The 18,638-nt window shown below is 41.1% G+C and overlaps 1 protein-coding gene across 10 annotated transcripts in view; it reads left to right on the top strand.

Annotated features, from left to right (window-relative positions):
• EHMT1 (euchromatic histone lysine methyltransferase 1) overlaps window positions 1–18,638 on the top strand; it is a 642,972-nt gene that overhangs the window by 601,533 nt on the left and 22,801 nt on the right. For all 10 annotated transcript variants that reach the window (XM_033961438.1, XM_033961434.1, XM_033961436.1 and 7 more), the window contains one exon: window positions 16,969–17,047. In XM_033961438.1, coding sequence (XP_033817329.1) covers window positions 16,969–17,047 — 79 coding nt within the window. The remainder of the gene's footprint in view (window positions 1–16,968; window positions 17,048–18,638) is intronic.

Raw genomic sequence — 18,638 nt, 5'->3', positions numbered from 1 at the left:
CAAAGAACATCCAATCCACATAGTAGTTGACAGCTGACAAACGGACTTCCCAAAGAGCCAGTTTTCGGGTGCAAATCGCAAACTAGATGACGCCATACAACTAATTATGCGCAGTCACCTACATACACAACACAGAAGCAAACAGTGCGTGCTGGGGTGACTTCTAAATATTGTCTGATCAAGCTGAAATTTGATACAGGAATAAGACATATCAAGTGTACAAAAATAAGCCTTGTGGAGAAAAAATTTGACAAGGTTGATTTTTTTTTTTTTTTTTGCATACTACCATGGACCACTTTACTGGTGCGGCACAGGTTATCAAGCCTACCTCCTTTCCCAGTAAAGACAGTGTGGTATTAAAGGATGTCCAAGACTGCAGGCTAGATTTTGTTCTTAAGAAGCTATTTGAAACTGCAGCCTCTGGTTTAAAGGCAGCTCCAGCTCCAAGTTGTGCTGTGATCTGGAGGCAATGGCCTATAGGGATCACCAGTTTATAGTGTCGAGTGGATTATGTAGCAGATATTCTCTATGATCTTTTAGGCAAAATGTCTGATTTTTTTCCATTTCTGCCTGCAGGATGCTGTGGATCAGGCAGTGGGCAGAGGACTGCTCCAAGGTGACCTTGAGTAAATTATCTTTTAAAGGACAATTACTCTTTAGGAAAGGCTTGGACGATCTTTATGGCCAGCATGCAGGATCACAAGCTGAAAACTTTACCAGACAGCAGACCTCGAGCCCCTAGAAGGTCAGGGTGCAGTCATTTTTGTGCTTCAAGATGATATCACCAATTCTTGGGAGGGCCTTCGGACCAGAGATCATTTCAAAGCTTAAGGCAAAGATTCAGAGGGGCCAGGTGTCCCAATCTTCAGGATCCCGCTCCACAGCCACTCCCAAGAAGCAGTTATGATGCCAAGCTGTCAGCCGGGCTTCCATACTTTGGGTGGAGGTTATCAGTCTATTGGGAAGCATGGGCAGAGATCACTACAGTCCACTGGGTGCTGGATGTCATTCAGAAGAGGGGTACAAGCTTGAGTTCTTTCATCCCCTCATGGACCTCTCTCTGGCTGAGAAACCAGAAAAAGTGGGCAGAGTCTGAGCAACAGTGCAAAGGTTGCTAGATTTGTGGGCCATAGAGCCTGGCAGATATTTGATGTACTTTATAGTGTCCAAAAGAAGCTCAGAAGACTGGAGGCTGATTCTAGACCTCAAGGCAGTCAATGCAGCCCTCAACATGGATAAGTGTAAAGTGATGCATGTCGGTAACAAAAATCTCATGCACCAATACAGGATGTCCGCGGCGGTACTTGGATAGACCTCCCAGGAAAGAGACTTGGAAGTTCAGATCGACAAGTCGATGAAGCCATCCATGCAATGTGTGGCGGCGGCGAAAAGGGCGAACAGAATGCTAGGAATGATTACGAAGGGGATCACGAACAGATCAGAGAAGGTTATCATGCCGCTGTACAGGGCCATGGTGCGCCCTCACCTGGAGTACTGCGTCCAGCACTGGTCACCATACATGAAGAAGGACACGGTACTAAAAAGGGTCCAGAGAAGAGCGACTAAAATGGTTAAGGGGCTGGAGGAGTTGCTGTACAGTGAGAAATTGAAGAAACTGGGCCTCTTCTCCCTTGAAAAGAGGAGATTGAGAGGGGACATGATCGAAACATCCAAAATACTGAAGGGAATAGATTTAGCAGATAAAGATAGATTGTTCACCCTCTCCAAGGTAGGGAGAATGAGAGGGCACTCTCTAAAAAGGGGATAGATTCTGAAAGGGGATAGTTGAAAGGGGATAGTTGAAAGGGGATAGTTGAAAGGGGATAGATTCTGTACAAACGTAAGGAAGTTCTTCTTCACCCAGAGAGTGGTAGAAAATTGGAACGCTCTTCCGGAGTCTGTTATAGGGGAAAATACCCTCTAGGGATTCAAGACAAAGTTGGACAAGTTCCTGCTAAACTGGAATGTACGCAGGTGAGACTGGAATCATTTAGAGCACTAGTCTTTGACCTGGGGGCCGCCGCGTGAGTAGACTGCTGGGCACAATGGACCACTGGTCTGACCCAGCAGCGGTAATTCTTATGTTCAAGATACCACGTTTCCATATGGAGATGGTGAGGTTGGTAATTGCTTCGATGGCGCCTGGGAAATTTCTCGCGGTCAATGGATTTGACAGAGGCCTAACTGCACATTCCCATTTTTTCAGAGCGCAGGAAGTTCTTGCGATTCCATGTGCTGGAGCAACACTTCCAGTTTGTGGTCTTACCCTTCAGGCTATCTACGGTGCCACGCACCTTAACCAAGATAATGGTGGTAGTTGTAGTACACTTATGCAGAGCAGGTATACAAGTGCATTTGTACATCTGAACAATTGGCCCAATCTGAATCCGAAGGCAAGAAAGGCTGTGCAAAGAGTGATTCAGCTATTGCAGAGGCTGGGCTGGGTGGTCAACTTTCAGAAGAGCCGTCTGTAAGGATTAGCAACCGCCCAAAATGTAAGGTTTTGGAGGGGTAATGTTGAAGCAAACAAGCCCTAATGATATAATGTGACGGCTTTACACTCCGCCTGGTCCCAGGTTCATTACCCTCATAGAAAATTCCGTGGGAAGTGAAATTACTGACAATGACAGCCAGAAGTGATTGTATAAAGAATATATTATGTAGAAATAGGCTTAATATTACAGAAAGGCAATCTTTAGAAAGATACATAAGCTTTACTGGGTTACAAATGTACAGAAAGAAATAGACATAAGCTTTACAAATACAGAGTGGATTCAGAGACTGCTTGTGTATATGAGAGAGAGAGAGAGAGAGAGGACAGCTTACCTTCATTACAGAGTCCAGTGGAAAGAGAGGGGAGGGGGTGATGGTCCAGGCTTCAGGTTCCAGAGAGAGAGAGGGGAGTGTTGCAGAGAAGAGGCTTTATATGTTGGAATCTTATTCTAAAGATAGAAACTATTGTATTTCCCAGTATCTTTCTGTTTATAATTTGTGAACTGTTTGAAATAATGGTTAGTTTAATTGATAAGGAATGTGTAACACTTACAGGAATGGTAGATGGGATTAGTCTCTGGCTTCTTTGTCCCATTCAAGTATCCTATCTTCTTGATAAACAATCCAGTCTGGCCTGATGCTTAATGTATGTGAATTCTGTGCAGGAGCATTTAGCTGGAGCTAGTGTTCATCTTAAGTACCAGACCTTAGCACATCTTTATAATCTCAGGTCTGTTAATCACTGATACTTTAGATGTAATTTTCTGAGGTTGTCTGCACTGACATGCCCCAAGATCAGATATGAATGATATGATCTCCCATAGGCTTTTGCTGCCATTGGTAAGGCCAACCGAAAATGCTGACTGCTAGCAATGCTAGGTTGACACCATCTAGAGTCGATGCAGATCTTGGTGTGTCTGGGAGTCCGGTTTGACCCAATGGAGAACAAGGTGTTCCTCCCAGAAGTCCGCATAGAGAAGCTCCTATGTCAGATATGGGAGTTTTGAAGTGAGACAGCTCCGACAGTTTAGCATTACTTGCAGGTACTGTGATCAGTGGTAGCAACCGTGGATGTGGTTTCCTGGGCAAGGGCACACTTGTGTCTACTCTAGAATGCACTACTCTCTCCATAGTGCCTGCAGATGGATGTGCTGCTGCAGCAGCAGCTACTTTGAACAATGGGAACATGTCACAGTTTTGCCTGGTGGTTGGAGCCTCAGTCTCTAGCCAGAGGAGTTCCTCTTCACATCTCTGCATAGGTGATCCTGAAGACAGATGCCAGCCTATTCAGCTGGGATGCACATTGCAAAGGGCATCCGGTTCAGGGGTGCTGGTCCCCTTCTCAGAGGAAGTGGTTGATCAACTGCTTAGAACTTCAAGCCATCCACCTGGTGCTTCAGGAATTTGGAAGCACGCTGCAGAGCAAAGCGGTATGAGTTTTCTCAGACAATGCAATGGCAGTAGCCTATGTCAATCGCCAGGGAAGCACCAAGAGTGCTTCTCTACGCTTGGAAGCCCAGATGCTGTTTTGGTGGACTGAGTCCCATCTCTTGGCACTCTCAATGGCACATGTGGCAGAAGTGGACAATGTGCAAGCAGATTTCCTCAGCTGGAAGACTATGGATCCTGGGATGGCATTGGCAGCCAACAAGAAAGTGGCTCAGTTCTTTAGTCGAAGATATGAGCCAGGAAGCAAAGGTTATGATGCCCTGGTGCAGCCTTGGCCAAAGGCAGGACTTCTTTATGTCTTTCCTCTGTGGCCCATGATAAGCAGTTTTCTGCACAGGATCATGACACACCAAGGGCTGGTGATTCGAGTAGCACCAGATGGCTGAGGCAATCATGGAATGCAGATCTGGTCCATTGCAAAGGTACCAATGTCCTAAGACTGCTCATGCAAGGGCCCAATTGTCCTGCTTTGGTCTTATGGCATAGCTCTTGAGCGCATGGCACAAGTGCGCAAAGGCTATTCAAACAGAGTGATGTCCACCCTTCTAAAATGTAGGAAGAAAATGACTCTAGCCACATATGCAAAAGCCTGGAAGTGTTTCCAAGCTTGGTGCACTCAGAGGAGTGAGGACCAGAACTCGGCCCAGATATTGGTGGCGCTTGCCTTCCTGCAGGAAAGACTGGAAAAAGTCTAGCGGTTGGTTCCTTGAATGTTCCGATTGTAGGGCTCTCATGTTTTGGGCCTTAGGTTGATAAGAGCACTGTAACTGCACATCAAGATGTGGCCTGTTTTTTGAAGGGCACTTTGCACCTATGTCCTTTGATACGACAACCTTTTCCAGTGTTAAGTCTTAATCTGGTCCTACAGGCAATAGCTAGAGCACTCTATGAACCTCTAGAGCAAGCTTTACTGATGGATCTTACAGTCAAAATAGTGTTTTTGGTGGTGATCACTTCTGCTCGACAGGTGTCGGAATTGCAGGGATTGTCTTACAGAGATCCCTTCCTCAGAATTTCAGATTTAGAGATAGTACTGTGTACAGTACCTTCTTTCTTACTGAAAATAGTCTTCAGCTTTCATATCAGGAAATGCAGATGCTGGCCTTCTCACCTTCAGGATCAAGGAAGAGTGATAAAGTGGTGAAATTATTGGATGTGTGCTGTGTTACTGCAGTATCTGGAGGTTATGAACAAATTTTGAATGTCAGATCATCTCTTTTTACAGCCTTGAAAATGACCATTTCAAGATGGATTTGTATGGCAATTTATTCAGCCTATATCGGAAGTTGAAAGCAACTGCCTAAATCTGTAAAGGTACACTCCATTAAAAATGTGGCTTCCTCATGGGCTGAATCTTCAATGGTGTCTTTGGAAGAAATCTGTAGAGCGGCCACATGGTCCTCTCTCCATATGTTCACAAAGTTTTACAGGGTGAACGTAGCTGCCAAAAAGGACTCCACATTTGGATCATCCATTCTGTCAGCAGGCTCATCTGTCCCGCCCTAAACTTGAGGACTGCTGTGATACGTCCCAAAGGTTCAGAAATAATGTGTCTGTCACACTAGAAGGAAAGATTAGGCTCTTACCTTGGTAATCTTTCTAGTAGACAGACACATTATTCCTGAAGCCCTCCCTGTCAGATGTTCAATTGCCTGCTTGCTGTCTCAAACATGCCAGGAATTTGGGCGTCTTGTTTCATTCCTTTATCTAGCTTTGACAAGAATAGAGGACGTGACTGCCACTTAAAAAAAATCTAGGGGGGGGGGCGCTAGTGAGCCAGCTAGGTGATGGCAGCATAACTGCTGAGCTCCGGCTGCACAATTACAAAATCGATAAAATCGCATATTTAAACTTCTTTTATTTTTAATGTTCACACATTTTTCTGTTCCTCTGGCAACATGGCTTCATCGAAGATAGGCAAAAGACATAAGCCTGACCCACCGTCTCCAAAAAAGCCTTCTGAGGAGAACAAAGAAGACGACAGCCCGCAGGCCATTTTGGCTGCTCTAAAAACCCTGCGCTCCATGCTGGCAGATGTTCAAATTGATGTAACAGATATCAAGTCAGACGTTGCTGACATGAGGGAAGATATAGCGCAATTTCAACAAAGATTGCAATCGGTTGAAGATAAGCAAGCTACACAACAGACCTGTATTAAAGATCTGCAACTACAAGTCAAAAAGATACCACAGCTTGAAAGGGAATTCGAAGAAGCAAATTTACGCTCTCGAAGAAATAATCTGCGAATATTAGGAATTCCGGAAGGGACTGAGTCTGTCAATATGATCAAATTTCTGGAAAACTTCATACCAAAAACTCTGGATATGCAATTTGAAAAACCACTAGAGATAGACCGGGCTCACAGAGTCCCTTCTCATCTGATCCCGAATGCTAGATACCCACGTCCGATTGTGCTTCGGCTGCTACGATACAACCAGATACCTGAAATTATGTTCAGAGCGAAAGCGAAATCTCCCTTAAAACTTGATGGCTACAATGTCCTTTTTGTACCAGATCTAAGCAAAAAAACTGCTCAACTTCGCAAACAACTGCTGGCATATAGACCTAAACTAAAAGAACTGAATGCTAAATATGGTATGATGTACCCAGCTCGAATGCGGGTAACCCTAAATAACTCCACCAAGTACTTCACTGATCCTACCGCACTTGCAGATTTCATCGAAGAAATGCGTCCCTCTCCAGTTGATGTGGTGTGAATCTCTGGCTCTCTCTTTCCACTACTCGTTGCCAGGTCCCTTCGTTGCTGCTGACTAATTTGCTTTCATCGGTATTACAGTCTTATACTATGGAGTGCCCAACTGGACAAACTTCTTCTTCCTATCACTTGGGGTATTGCTTATGTTGTTTTCAACGCTCACTGACTTTTTCCTTGTTTAATAACATACCTTCTCGGATCCCGTCCTTTTACTTTTCTAATGCGCCATAGAAACGAAGTAGTTTTAGCAGTCATCATGGCGTCTTCACTGTCTTCGGATCCCTGAAACACGTGGCGGCTGGCGCGAAATACTCGCGCCATAAGAATCAACTAAACACAGCGCTGATAGCCTTTGGATTCAACTACTGCTGCATTTGGTCTTGGCGCCTGCCGTTTGTATATACCCGGATGCCTTTCTTTTCTCTTTTTCTTTCTTCCTATTGTATGTCTTCCTTCTCTTTTATCTAGGTCTATTTCTGATTCACATTTCTGAATTAATGTACTGTGGATTCCTTTCTACCTACTACTACGTTAATGTAATAACCTTTACAGACAGACTTATTGCTTTTCTCCTCATCGCGGCGCTAAGGCTGTTACAGATATGCTGACTTGTTTTTGCTTTGTTTACAGTGGAAAGGAGATTTGAACTTATGTTACTAATACAAATTATATTTCTACAATTCATAAAGTTCGATAACTTATACTATTATTATTTCTCATCACATCCCATACTTTAGTATGTGTCAAACTGCATAATATATACCATATATGTTGCATCTATTATTTATACTATTATTTAATATTGCACTTAATTCTTTACTACAGTATACTCTCTGTATGATATATGTCTCAATCCAATATCGCATGAGAAAGTGAATGGATATACAACGACAGGATGTCTTATGCTTATTCCTTCCTTTCTTCGTTGTCTATCATATTAATCTATTTTATATTCTTGGTTGCACCCTTCCTGGTTAACAATCATAGTAATTCATATTTTTATCACTTTCCTCTATTTTATCCATCTTTACAATACCTTTCCTCAGATGTACATGTATACAGTAGTATGATGTCATTGGTTTATTCTTCTACTGTATATTACATTAATGTACTATATTCTTTTGATTTTATGCTTTCTGATATGCATCCTTTTACGTCATGTACTGCTGTGACTATATCTTATTCCTATTGTACCATATCATACAATTACTGTTTTTTTCTTTATATATAAATACAATGGATAGATGTCTTAAGTTTATTCTTCTATTGTATTTGGCCCCACTCTATTTGTATTATTTGGTACATTCTTTCTCTCCTTTTCAGTTAATTTTATTCCTTTTCAGTTAACCTTTCGCTTGTTATGTTACTATTTCTATGCCTTCTTATTAGTCTAAATGTCCCTTTCTAATCCTTCTCATATGAGTTTATGACTACAATAGTTGGATGTTTTAAGTTTATTCCTCTGTAGTAGGTCATTTATTATAGTTGTTTTGTCCTTATTTGTCTATATCATGCCCATATTATATTTTATTTCAACAGGAATGCCTCCTGCATTACATATCATAGATCTTTGGTTTAGGGTCCCTGCTATTACATTTGCTTAAAATAGACAGGTACCCTAAGTTTTCCTTAAATATACTGCTGCCATTCAATACCTTAATGCAACACTCCTTAAGTGCGTGACTCACTATACATTGGGAAGATGTCTTAAGTTTATTCATCCCTTGTATACCTCATTTGTCCATTATATATTGATTGTAATATTTTTCTTGGTTAGAATCTTAGTCTTTATTAATTTATCCTATGGTTATATATATTTTTTTTATTTTTTTTTTTATATATTATTTATTTTTGCACTAGCTCACATATATATATGCATCATATGTTAGCATGAAGCCATAGATCTATTCCTCTATTATGTGCTGCAGTCATGTACTTTACTATTACGGTTTTATTCTTTTTATTATGAACCTTACGTATCATGTACTACTGGATGTATATCTTTTCTCTATTATATCTTATTCTACACTCTCTGATCTAACTTTATGAGTACCTACAATAGTTAAATGTTATAAGTTTATTCTTATATGCTAACCTTTACTACCTTATTCTGCATTATCTGTTGAATTTTCTTTTTATTTTTGAGGTACTGCCTTACTATCCTGACGATTATCATTTTTATTAGAATTTCTGCATAATGTCTAGTAATACACCATAATATCTATGGTCATGCTTATATATAGTAGACAGATGTCTTAAGCTTATTCTGCTATTATATCATATAACATTGATTATGACTTGTCTACTGCTGTTTTAGATTGCATTAGATGAATCTTATAGACACATTTTTTCTTTTCATGTCACATATATGTAACACCCCTTCATGTGATATTTATTTAGAATTTCGATATGTTTACCTAAATTACTTTATTCTTACACTGGCATGATGGCATTGAACCACTATTACACTGCATATTTTCTGCTTACAATTACTAATAACTTACTGTGTTATCTTTGTCATAGATTACCATTGGGTTAACGACAGGTACAATAGGACAGAACACTGCTACTGCTGTAGTATTTAATGCATTACTCACTAAAATCTTCTACAACCACATGTTCTTCTACAAAATTGTTCTCTGTCATTATCTAACCTATATAAATCAGATACTTAACTGTATTATGTATCATCCTGAGGAACTATGTTCTATATCCCATTAGATGACATATTTTCATACCATACCTCAACTGAAGTTATTTCTCCTTATAATTAATAGAGTTGGTTATATTTGACATTCACTCTCTGAATACCGACAATGAGCACCTAACGAGAACCTGTGCAGTGACTATATTTCTTGTCCTAATGGTTATACAGTGGTGCCTCGCATAACGGACGCCTCGCACAGCGAACGCTGCGCACAACGAACTTTATGTCTTGATCCGTACAACGAACTTCGTTTCACACAACGAAGTCGCCCGAGCTGCATCCTTCCGCGCAGGCACTGCGCTTAACTGCCCTCTCTCCGCCTGGTTCCCTCTTGCCCCCCCGACTCCCCGACACGATCGGGGCAAAAAGGAGCCCAAGCCCTCTTGCCCCGCCGATTCCCCAACTCCCCACACAATATCGGGCCAGGAGGGAGCCCAAGTCCTCCTGGCCACGGCGACCCCCTAACCCCACCCTGCACTACATTACGGGCAGGAGGGATCCCAGGCCCTCCTGCCCTCGACGCAAACCCCCCCCCCCCCCAACGACCGCCCCCCCCAAGAACCTCCGACCGCCCCCCCCGCCCACCCGCGCCCCCCCTGGCCGACCCCCACGACACCCCCACCCCCCTTCCCCGTACCTTTCTGTAGTTGGCCGGACAGACGGGAGCCAAACCCGCCTGTCCGGCAGGCAGCCAGCGACGGAATGAGGCCGGATTGGCCCATCCGTCCCAAAGCTCCGCCTACTGGTGGGGCCTAAGGTGCCTGGGCCAATCAGAATAGGCCCGGGAGCCTTAGGTCCCTCCTGGGGGCGGGGCCTGAGGCACATGGGCCCAACCCGACCATGTGCCTCAGGCCCTGCCCCCAGGAGGGACCTAAGGCTCCCGGGCCTATTCTGATTGGCCCAGGCGCCTTAGGCCCCACCAGTAGGCGGAGCTTTGGGACGGATGGGCCAATCCGGCCTCATTCCGTCGATGGCTGCCTGCCGGACAGGCGGGTTTGGCTCCCGTCTGTCCGGCCAACTACAGAAAGGTACGGGGAAGGGGGTTGGGGGTGTCGTGGGGGTCGGCCAGGGGGGTCGCGGGTCGGCTGGGGGGGCGGTCGGAGGTTCTTGGGGGGGGGCGGTCGTTGGGGGGAGGGGGGGTTTGCGTCGAGGGCAGGAGGGCCTGGGATCCCTCCTGCCCGTAATGTAGTGCAGGGTGGGGTTAGGGGGTCGCCGTGGCCAGGAGGACTTGGGCTCCCTCCTGGCCCGATATTGTCGGGGAGTTGGGGAATCGGCGGGGCAAGAGGGCTTGGGCTCCCTTTTGCCCCGATCGTGTCGGGGAGTCGGGGGGGCAAGAGGGCTTGAGCTCCCTTTTGCCCCGATCGTGTCGGGGAGTCGGGGGGGCAAGAGGGCTTGAGCTCCCTCTTGCCCCGATCGTGTCGGGGAGTCGGGGGGGCAAGAGGGCTTGAGCTCCCTCTTGCCCCGATCGTGTCGGGGAGTCGGGGGGGCAAGAGGGCTTGAGCTCCCTCTTGCCCCGATCGTGTCGGGGGTGCCAGGGACCACACGGAGTCACCCACCGTACCACCCGATTCGGGTAAGCGCAGGTATCGGTGGGTGGCTTATTTGCGGGGGGGTGCCTTATTTTACATTTTTTTCTAAAAAGGGGGGGCTGTCTTATTTGATGGCCCTGCCTTATCATCGGGGAAACACGGTAGAAAAAAAAAAAAAAATGAACAGTTAAGTCCCAGTTTTTGCCGCTGAGACTCTGCCCTCTCACTGTAAAATTAGACTCTACTTAGTCTGTCTTTAAATTTAAAAAATGTGTGTTGTTTTAAAAAACAATTATGTTTTTAGATGTATCTAAATAAAAATAATAACCAAAAATTTATCTTTTTTTATGTCATCTTAGCATATTTTATGCTACAGAACGAATTATTTTTTTTAACATGTATTGTTATGGGAAAACGCGTTTCACATAACGAACTTTTCGCATAACAAACTTGCTCCTGGAACGAATTAAGTTCGTTGTGTGAGGCACCACTGTATAATGTTTCTACATTTATTGAAAGATCTGTTAAATGGCGATTTTTATAAATCTCATTGGTGATAGCAGCCGTGACGTAGTTGTGCTGCTACCTATGTTCTCGTTTCCCTTAGAGATTATATACCATATCTGTCTATTTTCTTTTCCAAGACGGAATATGGTATATTGGTTCGGATGTGTTCAATTTTATATTCTTGATTTGTTAGAGTATTTGTATTTGTCAGGTTCGCGAGGGCTGCAGGTGGCTAATTTTCATAATTCTTTATTCACATGTCGTTGAAATTGCTTTCCTTGAATGTAAAAGGCTTTAATAAACCTATCAAGAGAAAAAAAATACTTACCTATGTTTCTCGTAAATCCCCTGATATAATATTATTTCAGGAGACTCATCTTTCGGCTACGGAAAATCTCAAGTTAAAGACTGGAGGATTTAGAGAAGTTTATTTCTCTCCAGCTAATGGTAAGAGAAATGGTACTGCCACCCTTGTACATAATTGTCCTATATTCAAATTTTACATCACAAAAATGATACGGAAGGACGCTGGAATATGATAACAATTCAGCTTCTCAAACATACGCTCTCCATTTTTAACATATATGCACCTAATATTGATGATCCCGTATTCTTTGATAACCTTACGGCTATAGTGCTTGCTGAAACTTCCCATGCCTACATAATGGCTGGAGATTTCAATCTAGCCCTAGAACCCTCAATAGATAGGAAGTCTGCTGTATCATATAAAATAACAAGAGCTTGGCACAGCTTGCACGACATGCTTACACAACTAGATTTAATTGATACTTGGCGCTTCTTACATAGAACAGATTCTCAATTCTCCTTCTATTCCCCGCCTCATAACTCATATTCACGCCTTGATTATTTTTTCCTAAGTAAAAAACTCTCGAATACGGTGGTAACTGCATCAATACATGAGATCTCCATTTCTGACCATGCCACGATCGAACTGCACTTAGATGCTATCATGATCCAACCTTCACCTTGCACCTGGCGATTCAATAATGCATTATTGGATGATCCCCAATTTGTTCTTAAAATAGGAAATGCTTTAAAGGAATATTATGAACTCAACTCACCTGAATATACAAACAGGGTTATTTTATGGGATGCCTGTAAAGCTTATATCAGAGGATGTATCATAGCTTATCAAGCTAATAAAAATAAACAAACCAAACAACTTCTATTAGAACAATAGCGAAAAATCATACAACTGGAGACCATACATCAGCAACATCCTGAAAATATGCAGACATTGTCTGTTCTTCGTGGATCTAGACTGGCTTATAATCTGTACTTAAGTACCCAAGCCGGTAATACCCTGTTTATGCAATCTGCATGCTATCATAGCACAAATAATCGTAGCGGCCATTTGTTAGCCAACTATTTGAAAATTCGCGAAGAAAAATCTCATATATATGCTATATTAGATGAACAGGGTAATAAACACACAGACCCAATCGACATCACTCACAATTTTAAATTGTTCTATGAATCTTTATATACTACAGAAGTATCGTTACAAAATATTGATACATTTTTTGCTCCGCTGGGATCCAGGCCTCAATTATCTTTAGAAGATAACTTGACCCTACATGCGGACATCACTCCCGAGGATATTATTTCTTCCCTAAAAATGATGGCCAAAAAGAAATCCCCTGGACCTGATGGTTTTACGGTAGAATTTTATATTACTTTTCAAGATATTTTAGTTCCCCAATTACTTCAGTTATATGATCATTTTAATTTCACAGGTGCTGTTACAGGTACCTTTACGGAAGCAGCTATAATTGTTTTACCCAAACCAGGTAAGGACCCATTGAAAATCCAAAATAATAGACCTCTATCCCTAATAAATGTAGACGCAAAAATTTATGCAAAAATTTTAGCAGATAGAATCCAAGCTGCACTACTCAAATTAATTGGTGTAGAACAGAATGGTTTTATGCCAGGACGTCTAGCAAGTGACAATACTAGATTGTTCGCGTCTCTTCTCCAAGTTGCACAACACTCCACACATCCTTATTTAGCCCTTGCTCTCGATGCTGAAAAAGCATTTGACAGAGTTGAGTGGCAATACATGTTTAGTGCAATGGCTTGGTTTGGTTTTTCGAAAGAATTTATGGTAAAGATTTTATATACTAAGCCTACTGCTTCACATAAGTTAAATGGTGTAACTTCTGATCCTTTCTATCCTACTAGAGGGACGAGGCAAGGCTGTCCACTATCATCCTTGCTCTTTAATTTAGCACTAGAACCATTGCTCATTTCAATACGTCATTCTCCTAATATTACTGGTATTATTAAAGGATCCTTCGAATTTAAATTTTCTGCTTATGCAGACGATGTACTGATCTATACTGACCCATTGTCATTATCCCATTTACTAACACTTATTGATTCCTACTCACGCTATTCTGAGTATAAGCTCAATGCTACCAAAACTGAGCTGATGCCATTTAACAAATACGTTTCTCAGCATTCACTATCGGAATATAACTTTCAATGGTCCCAAGGGAAGATTAAGTATTTAGGGCTACATTTTGGCCCTACAATTGAGGATACGATTCAATTTGCTGTTGAAGATATACTACAGATGATCACTTGCCTTACTTCTCGTTGGAACCCATTAAATTTGTCCTGGTGGGGAAGAATAGAGTCAATTAAAATGGTGCTAGCTCCAAAAATATTATATCCCCTCAGTATGTTACCCGTTTTACTACCCAACACATTTTACAAACGCGTCAACCAACTATTGACCAAATTTCTGTGGAATAATAAAGTGCCCAGAATAGCATTATATAAGCTACAGCTACCCAGGCAGAATGGAGGTCTCAACCTCCCTAATTTTTTGGATTATCACCATGCCTTTATTCTTACACAATGTTCTCGCTGGATACTAAATGATGACTCGAAACTCCCTGTTTCCTCTTGGATTAATTTAGATAAAGAACTATATAATTGGTCTTCGCTGGAATTATTACCCTTCATATTTTCTACTGGTTTTTTACATCACAAAGATCACGTACTAGAGGCTGCTGTAACTGTTTTTAAAGATATAGACAAATTATGTACCAATAAATGGCATGACTCTCTACACTTTCCTATTTGGTGTAATCCTAAAGTTCAAATACAACACAATTTAGTTAACTGGAAGAATTGGAAATCTGAAGGAATTTGGAAATTGGGACATCTGTATAATGGTAGTAATTGGATACCATATGATAAACTCAGTTCAATATATTGCCTACCGCCCTCAGCTTTCTTCCAATGGCTGCAACTCAAACATGCATTTCATGACCTATTACATGACAAAAAGGATACATGGGCTGAACCTGATATTCTCAAATACTGTTTGACTTTTACTTTTAAAAGAAAAGAGGCCTCAAATTGGTATAAAGTAATTCAATTCTATAAGCAATCTTTCTCCCTTCCCAATGAATCTCGTTGGACAGCTGAATTAAATATGGCTATTGACGAAAATGATTGGATACGCATGTGGACGTCCTTCTATAGATGTACTAGCTCAGCTGCATTATATCAGTCATTTTATTTTCTGATACATAGGGCCTACTGGACTCCTAACAAATTATCTAAAATAAAGAAAGACAATGGTAGTGATCTCTGCTGGTCCTGTAAATTGTCTACGGGCACACTGAAACACATGTTATTCGACTGTCCACTATTGCAAAATTATTGGAGAGTAATATGGGACCAAATTTGTTCCTCCCTGGCTATAGACACTCCTCTCTCTTATCCGCTCCTACTTGTTAGTCTGACGGCCTCTCATGTGTCCATTCCCCCTGATAAAATTCCTCTGCTTCAACTTATGATGTTGGTTGCCCTACGTATCATTTTTGCAAATTGGAAAGACTTTACCAATATATCCTCTAATGAGTGGTGGAATACAATATGTCTCTATGCTAAATATGAAAGAGTGGCGGCTGAGCGACGTGGTTCCTTATGCCGATTTAAACAACTGTGGTCTCCTTTACTTACTTATCTTGAGTCTATTTAAGATGACATGTTATCCTGCAGTCCTTGCGAACCTGATCTTAACTTATAATTTTGAACTAAATTTACTTTTGAACCTAATTTTGATTTAGATTTTGTCTGATATTATTGCTCAACTTGTGGTTAACATTTTCAACAACATTTTACATCTGGTAAATATCGTATATTACACATCCGTCCAACTTTCTTGGTTTTGTTCCTTACAGTTATGGTAGGATGTTTCCTACCTTGGTTTTTCTTAATGTCAATGATGTCCGCAATGTACACCTCTGTTATTATCTGATTACTGTATTGGTCATTGTTGCCTTCCTTGTATGTATAAGCTAAAAACTTTCAATAAAAAATGATTGAACTAAAAAAATCTAGGGGATATTGATGAATTTCCCACACTCTTAGTGCAGGTTGCACTCCAGTAGATAACTTGGTTTTTTGCACCTTGTTATGTATTGCAAATGGTTACACTTTGTTTCATCTGTTGTATGTTAATGATATGAGCAGAACAGACATGTTTCTTGGAGATCATTCCGGTACCCCTCCCTATTCTGTTTCTTCTTTAGGGCTAACCATCTGCTTTGTTGTGAACTGAAGACAGTCCAGAGAGATGGGAAATGGAACAAAAGAATGCTAATGAGGCTCTCTACAAGAATTCTCGCGGGAATAGATTAAATACCCGCAGGTTCAGGAATAATATCTACTAGAAAGAAGATTTTCGAGATAAGAACCTAATGTTTCCATATAATTTTTAAAAAAATTTATCAAAGAAAACCCTTTGATTTTTGAGGTTGAAATCTCAAGTAGGGTGAGTTCTGGTATAAATGGTGTTGTTTCACATTCTGTCAGTCCAAAAGTTGGTGTATTTGTACTTACTTTGTACATTACATTACACTAGGGACTTTTTACCTGCATATATCAAGAAATAATTCAATGCAGTTTACTTAGTAAGATACTAGAGCAGGGGTGGACAACTCCGGTCCTCGAGGGCCGGAATCCAGTCGGGTTTTCAGGATTTCCCCAATAAATATGCATGAGATCTATTTGCATTCACTGCTTTCAATGCATATTCATTGGGAAAATCCTGAAAACCCAACTGGATTCCTGTCCTCGAGGACCAGAGTTGCCCACCCCTGTACTAGAGCATACTCTGAGAAATACATTATATAATGATATATCTTCTATAAAGATAATAATAAACAATCTAAACTGAAGAATAAATTTACAAAAAAAGGAAGGTTTTCAATGTTCTAAATAAAAGATAATCTGTAATTGATCAAATTGATGCTGGATTAGAATTCTGTACTGAAGATGCTTGATATACCAGTGAAGACCAAAGCAATTCCCCACACTGGGAAAGCTAAGCAACATTTGGTTTCTTTTAACTTTTGAACTATTATTTAAAGGTTGAAAGAAACCCTTCAGTGTCTCCGGTAAATCTCTCTTAAAAATTTTGAATATGAATATACACAATTTGAATATGAATATACAAAACGTTAATGCTGGGTAATAAATATAGAGGCACTCTTCCTTACAGCTGTTTTGTTTTCTTTCTGCAGGTATGTTGGGGAGATGATATCCAATTCGGAGGCAGATGTACGAGAAGATGACTCCTACCTCTTTGACCTTGATAACAAGGTAGTGTTTAGGATGGTAGGGAATATTGGCCAAGTTGATCACTTATATATAATCTTGAGAGTTGACGCTGTGCAATAGCTTGGGGTATTTTAAAAGTTCACTTGGGTTTTCCTTTCCTAATGGCCTTGTCGATGATGTACTGAAATGTATTGAGCTGGTAGAATTCATTGGAATCCTTCAGAGCCACAAATGTATGTTGATTTTATTTTTTTTGGCTTTCCCTAATAAATATGCCTGACATAGATTTGCAGCTCCAAAACAATGATGTAGAATTCTTTAATTTTATCTTTAAATCCAGAATATGTACATCAACTCCCCAATTACTAAACTATCTGAATAAAATAATAATTTATTGCACGGCCTCAGCCCCACCACTCCTCCACCAATTATAAGTTTATAGCTTTCTAAAATCAGCAGTGAGTCGGATGACAGAAAGCGGACGCAGGAGACCCTTGAACAAGCACAAGCGTGCAAAAAATGTCAGGTCATCCTCTCCCGGGTCATTTCAGCTATGAAGATAAGTAGCTTTAAAGTGAAAGTTTAAATTATTGGTATTTCATATTAAACCTAAATTTAGGCAAAAAATTAAGAAAAAATATTTATACAAGAAAAAGATTATTTATTGGCCAGTGATGAAGGTCCACGTAATGCTTCCTACTATAAAATTATAATTGGCAGAGGAGTGGTGGGGCTGAGGCCGTGCAATAAATTATTATTTTATTCGGATAGTTGGTGACTTAGATTTGCATGCATATTATTTCTATTCTATGTAAATCTAACTCATATGTATTAGGCTGAGCCTGCAAACCCAACTCGTTTATGGCATCTCAGAAATGGAAGTGAGTACTACTGCATTAGGCATATATATTCACAGAACTGGCCAATCCATTTGGTGATTTCATATTTTTGTTTAACTATTAAGCTATCAGCACTATTAAGCATCAGTCTGCTCTTATTGTTCTTATGGACAAACATCCTCTAGTTCTGTGAAGTATATGTGTACACTTAAATTAACAACTTTTGGATAGATAGATAGATGGTGTTATGTTGTGCGTTTTCTTTACTGATTTAACATTCTGTGCAGGCTAGTAATTATCCCTGAAAAGGACTAATGCTGTTTGTGTTTAATTTCCAAACTTAATTCCACTTTTCCATTTGCTTGGCTAGTACATAGGTTACAATTAGAGAATGGCACGGGTACTATTTACCGCGGTAAATTGTGGGTCATTGTAGTAAATCCGCAGGAATGGAGACATTTGCAACTGGTTTACCACAGGAATGGGGACAGGACCTTTTACCGCCCCGTGGGAGCGTTGAAAAGTCTTACTCCTGTGGTAAAATAAATTGCGCCTGTGTCATACTCGGCATCTTCTCCCCAGCTCCTCTTGCGCCTATTTTATCTTCAGGAGCCAGCCATGCCACGATGAAGACAGAAGGAACCTAAAACCAAAGCCTGAGACCAATGTGATTTGAAGAATAAAATTACCAGACAACAAAAAGAAAAAAAATAAATTTATATTTTGTGATTAGAATATGTCAGATTTGAAATATGTATCCTGCTAGAGCTGGTATTAGACATAACTGGGGACCG

This window comes from Geotrypetes seraphini, chromosome 10, assembly GCF_902459505.1.
Source record: "Geotrypetes seraphini chromosome 10, aGeoSer1.1, whole genome shotgun sequence".
NCBI classification, from domain to species: domain Eukaryota; kingdom Metazoa; phylum Chordata; class Amphibia; order Gymnophiona; family Dermophiidae; genus Geotrypetes; species Geotrypetes seraphini.
This window is presented reverse-complemented; position numbering and strand designations above follow the sequence as displayed.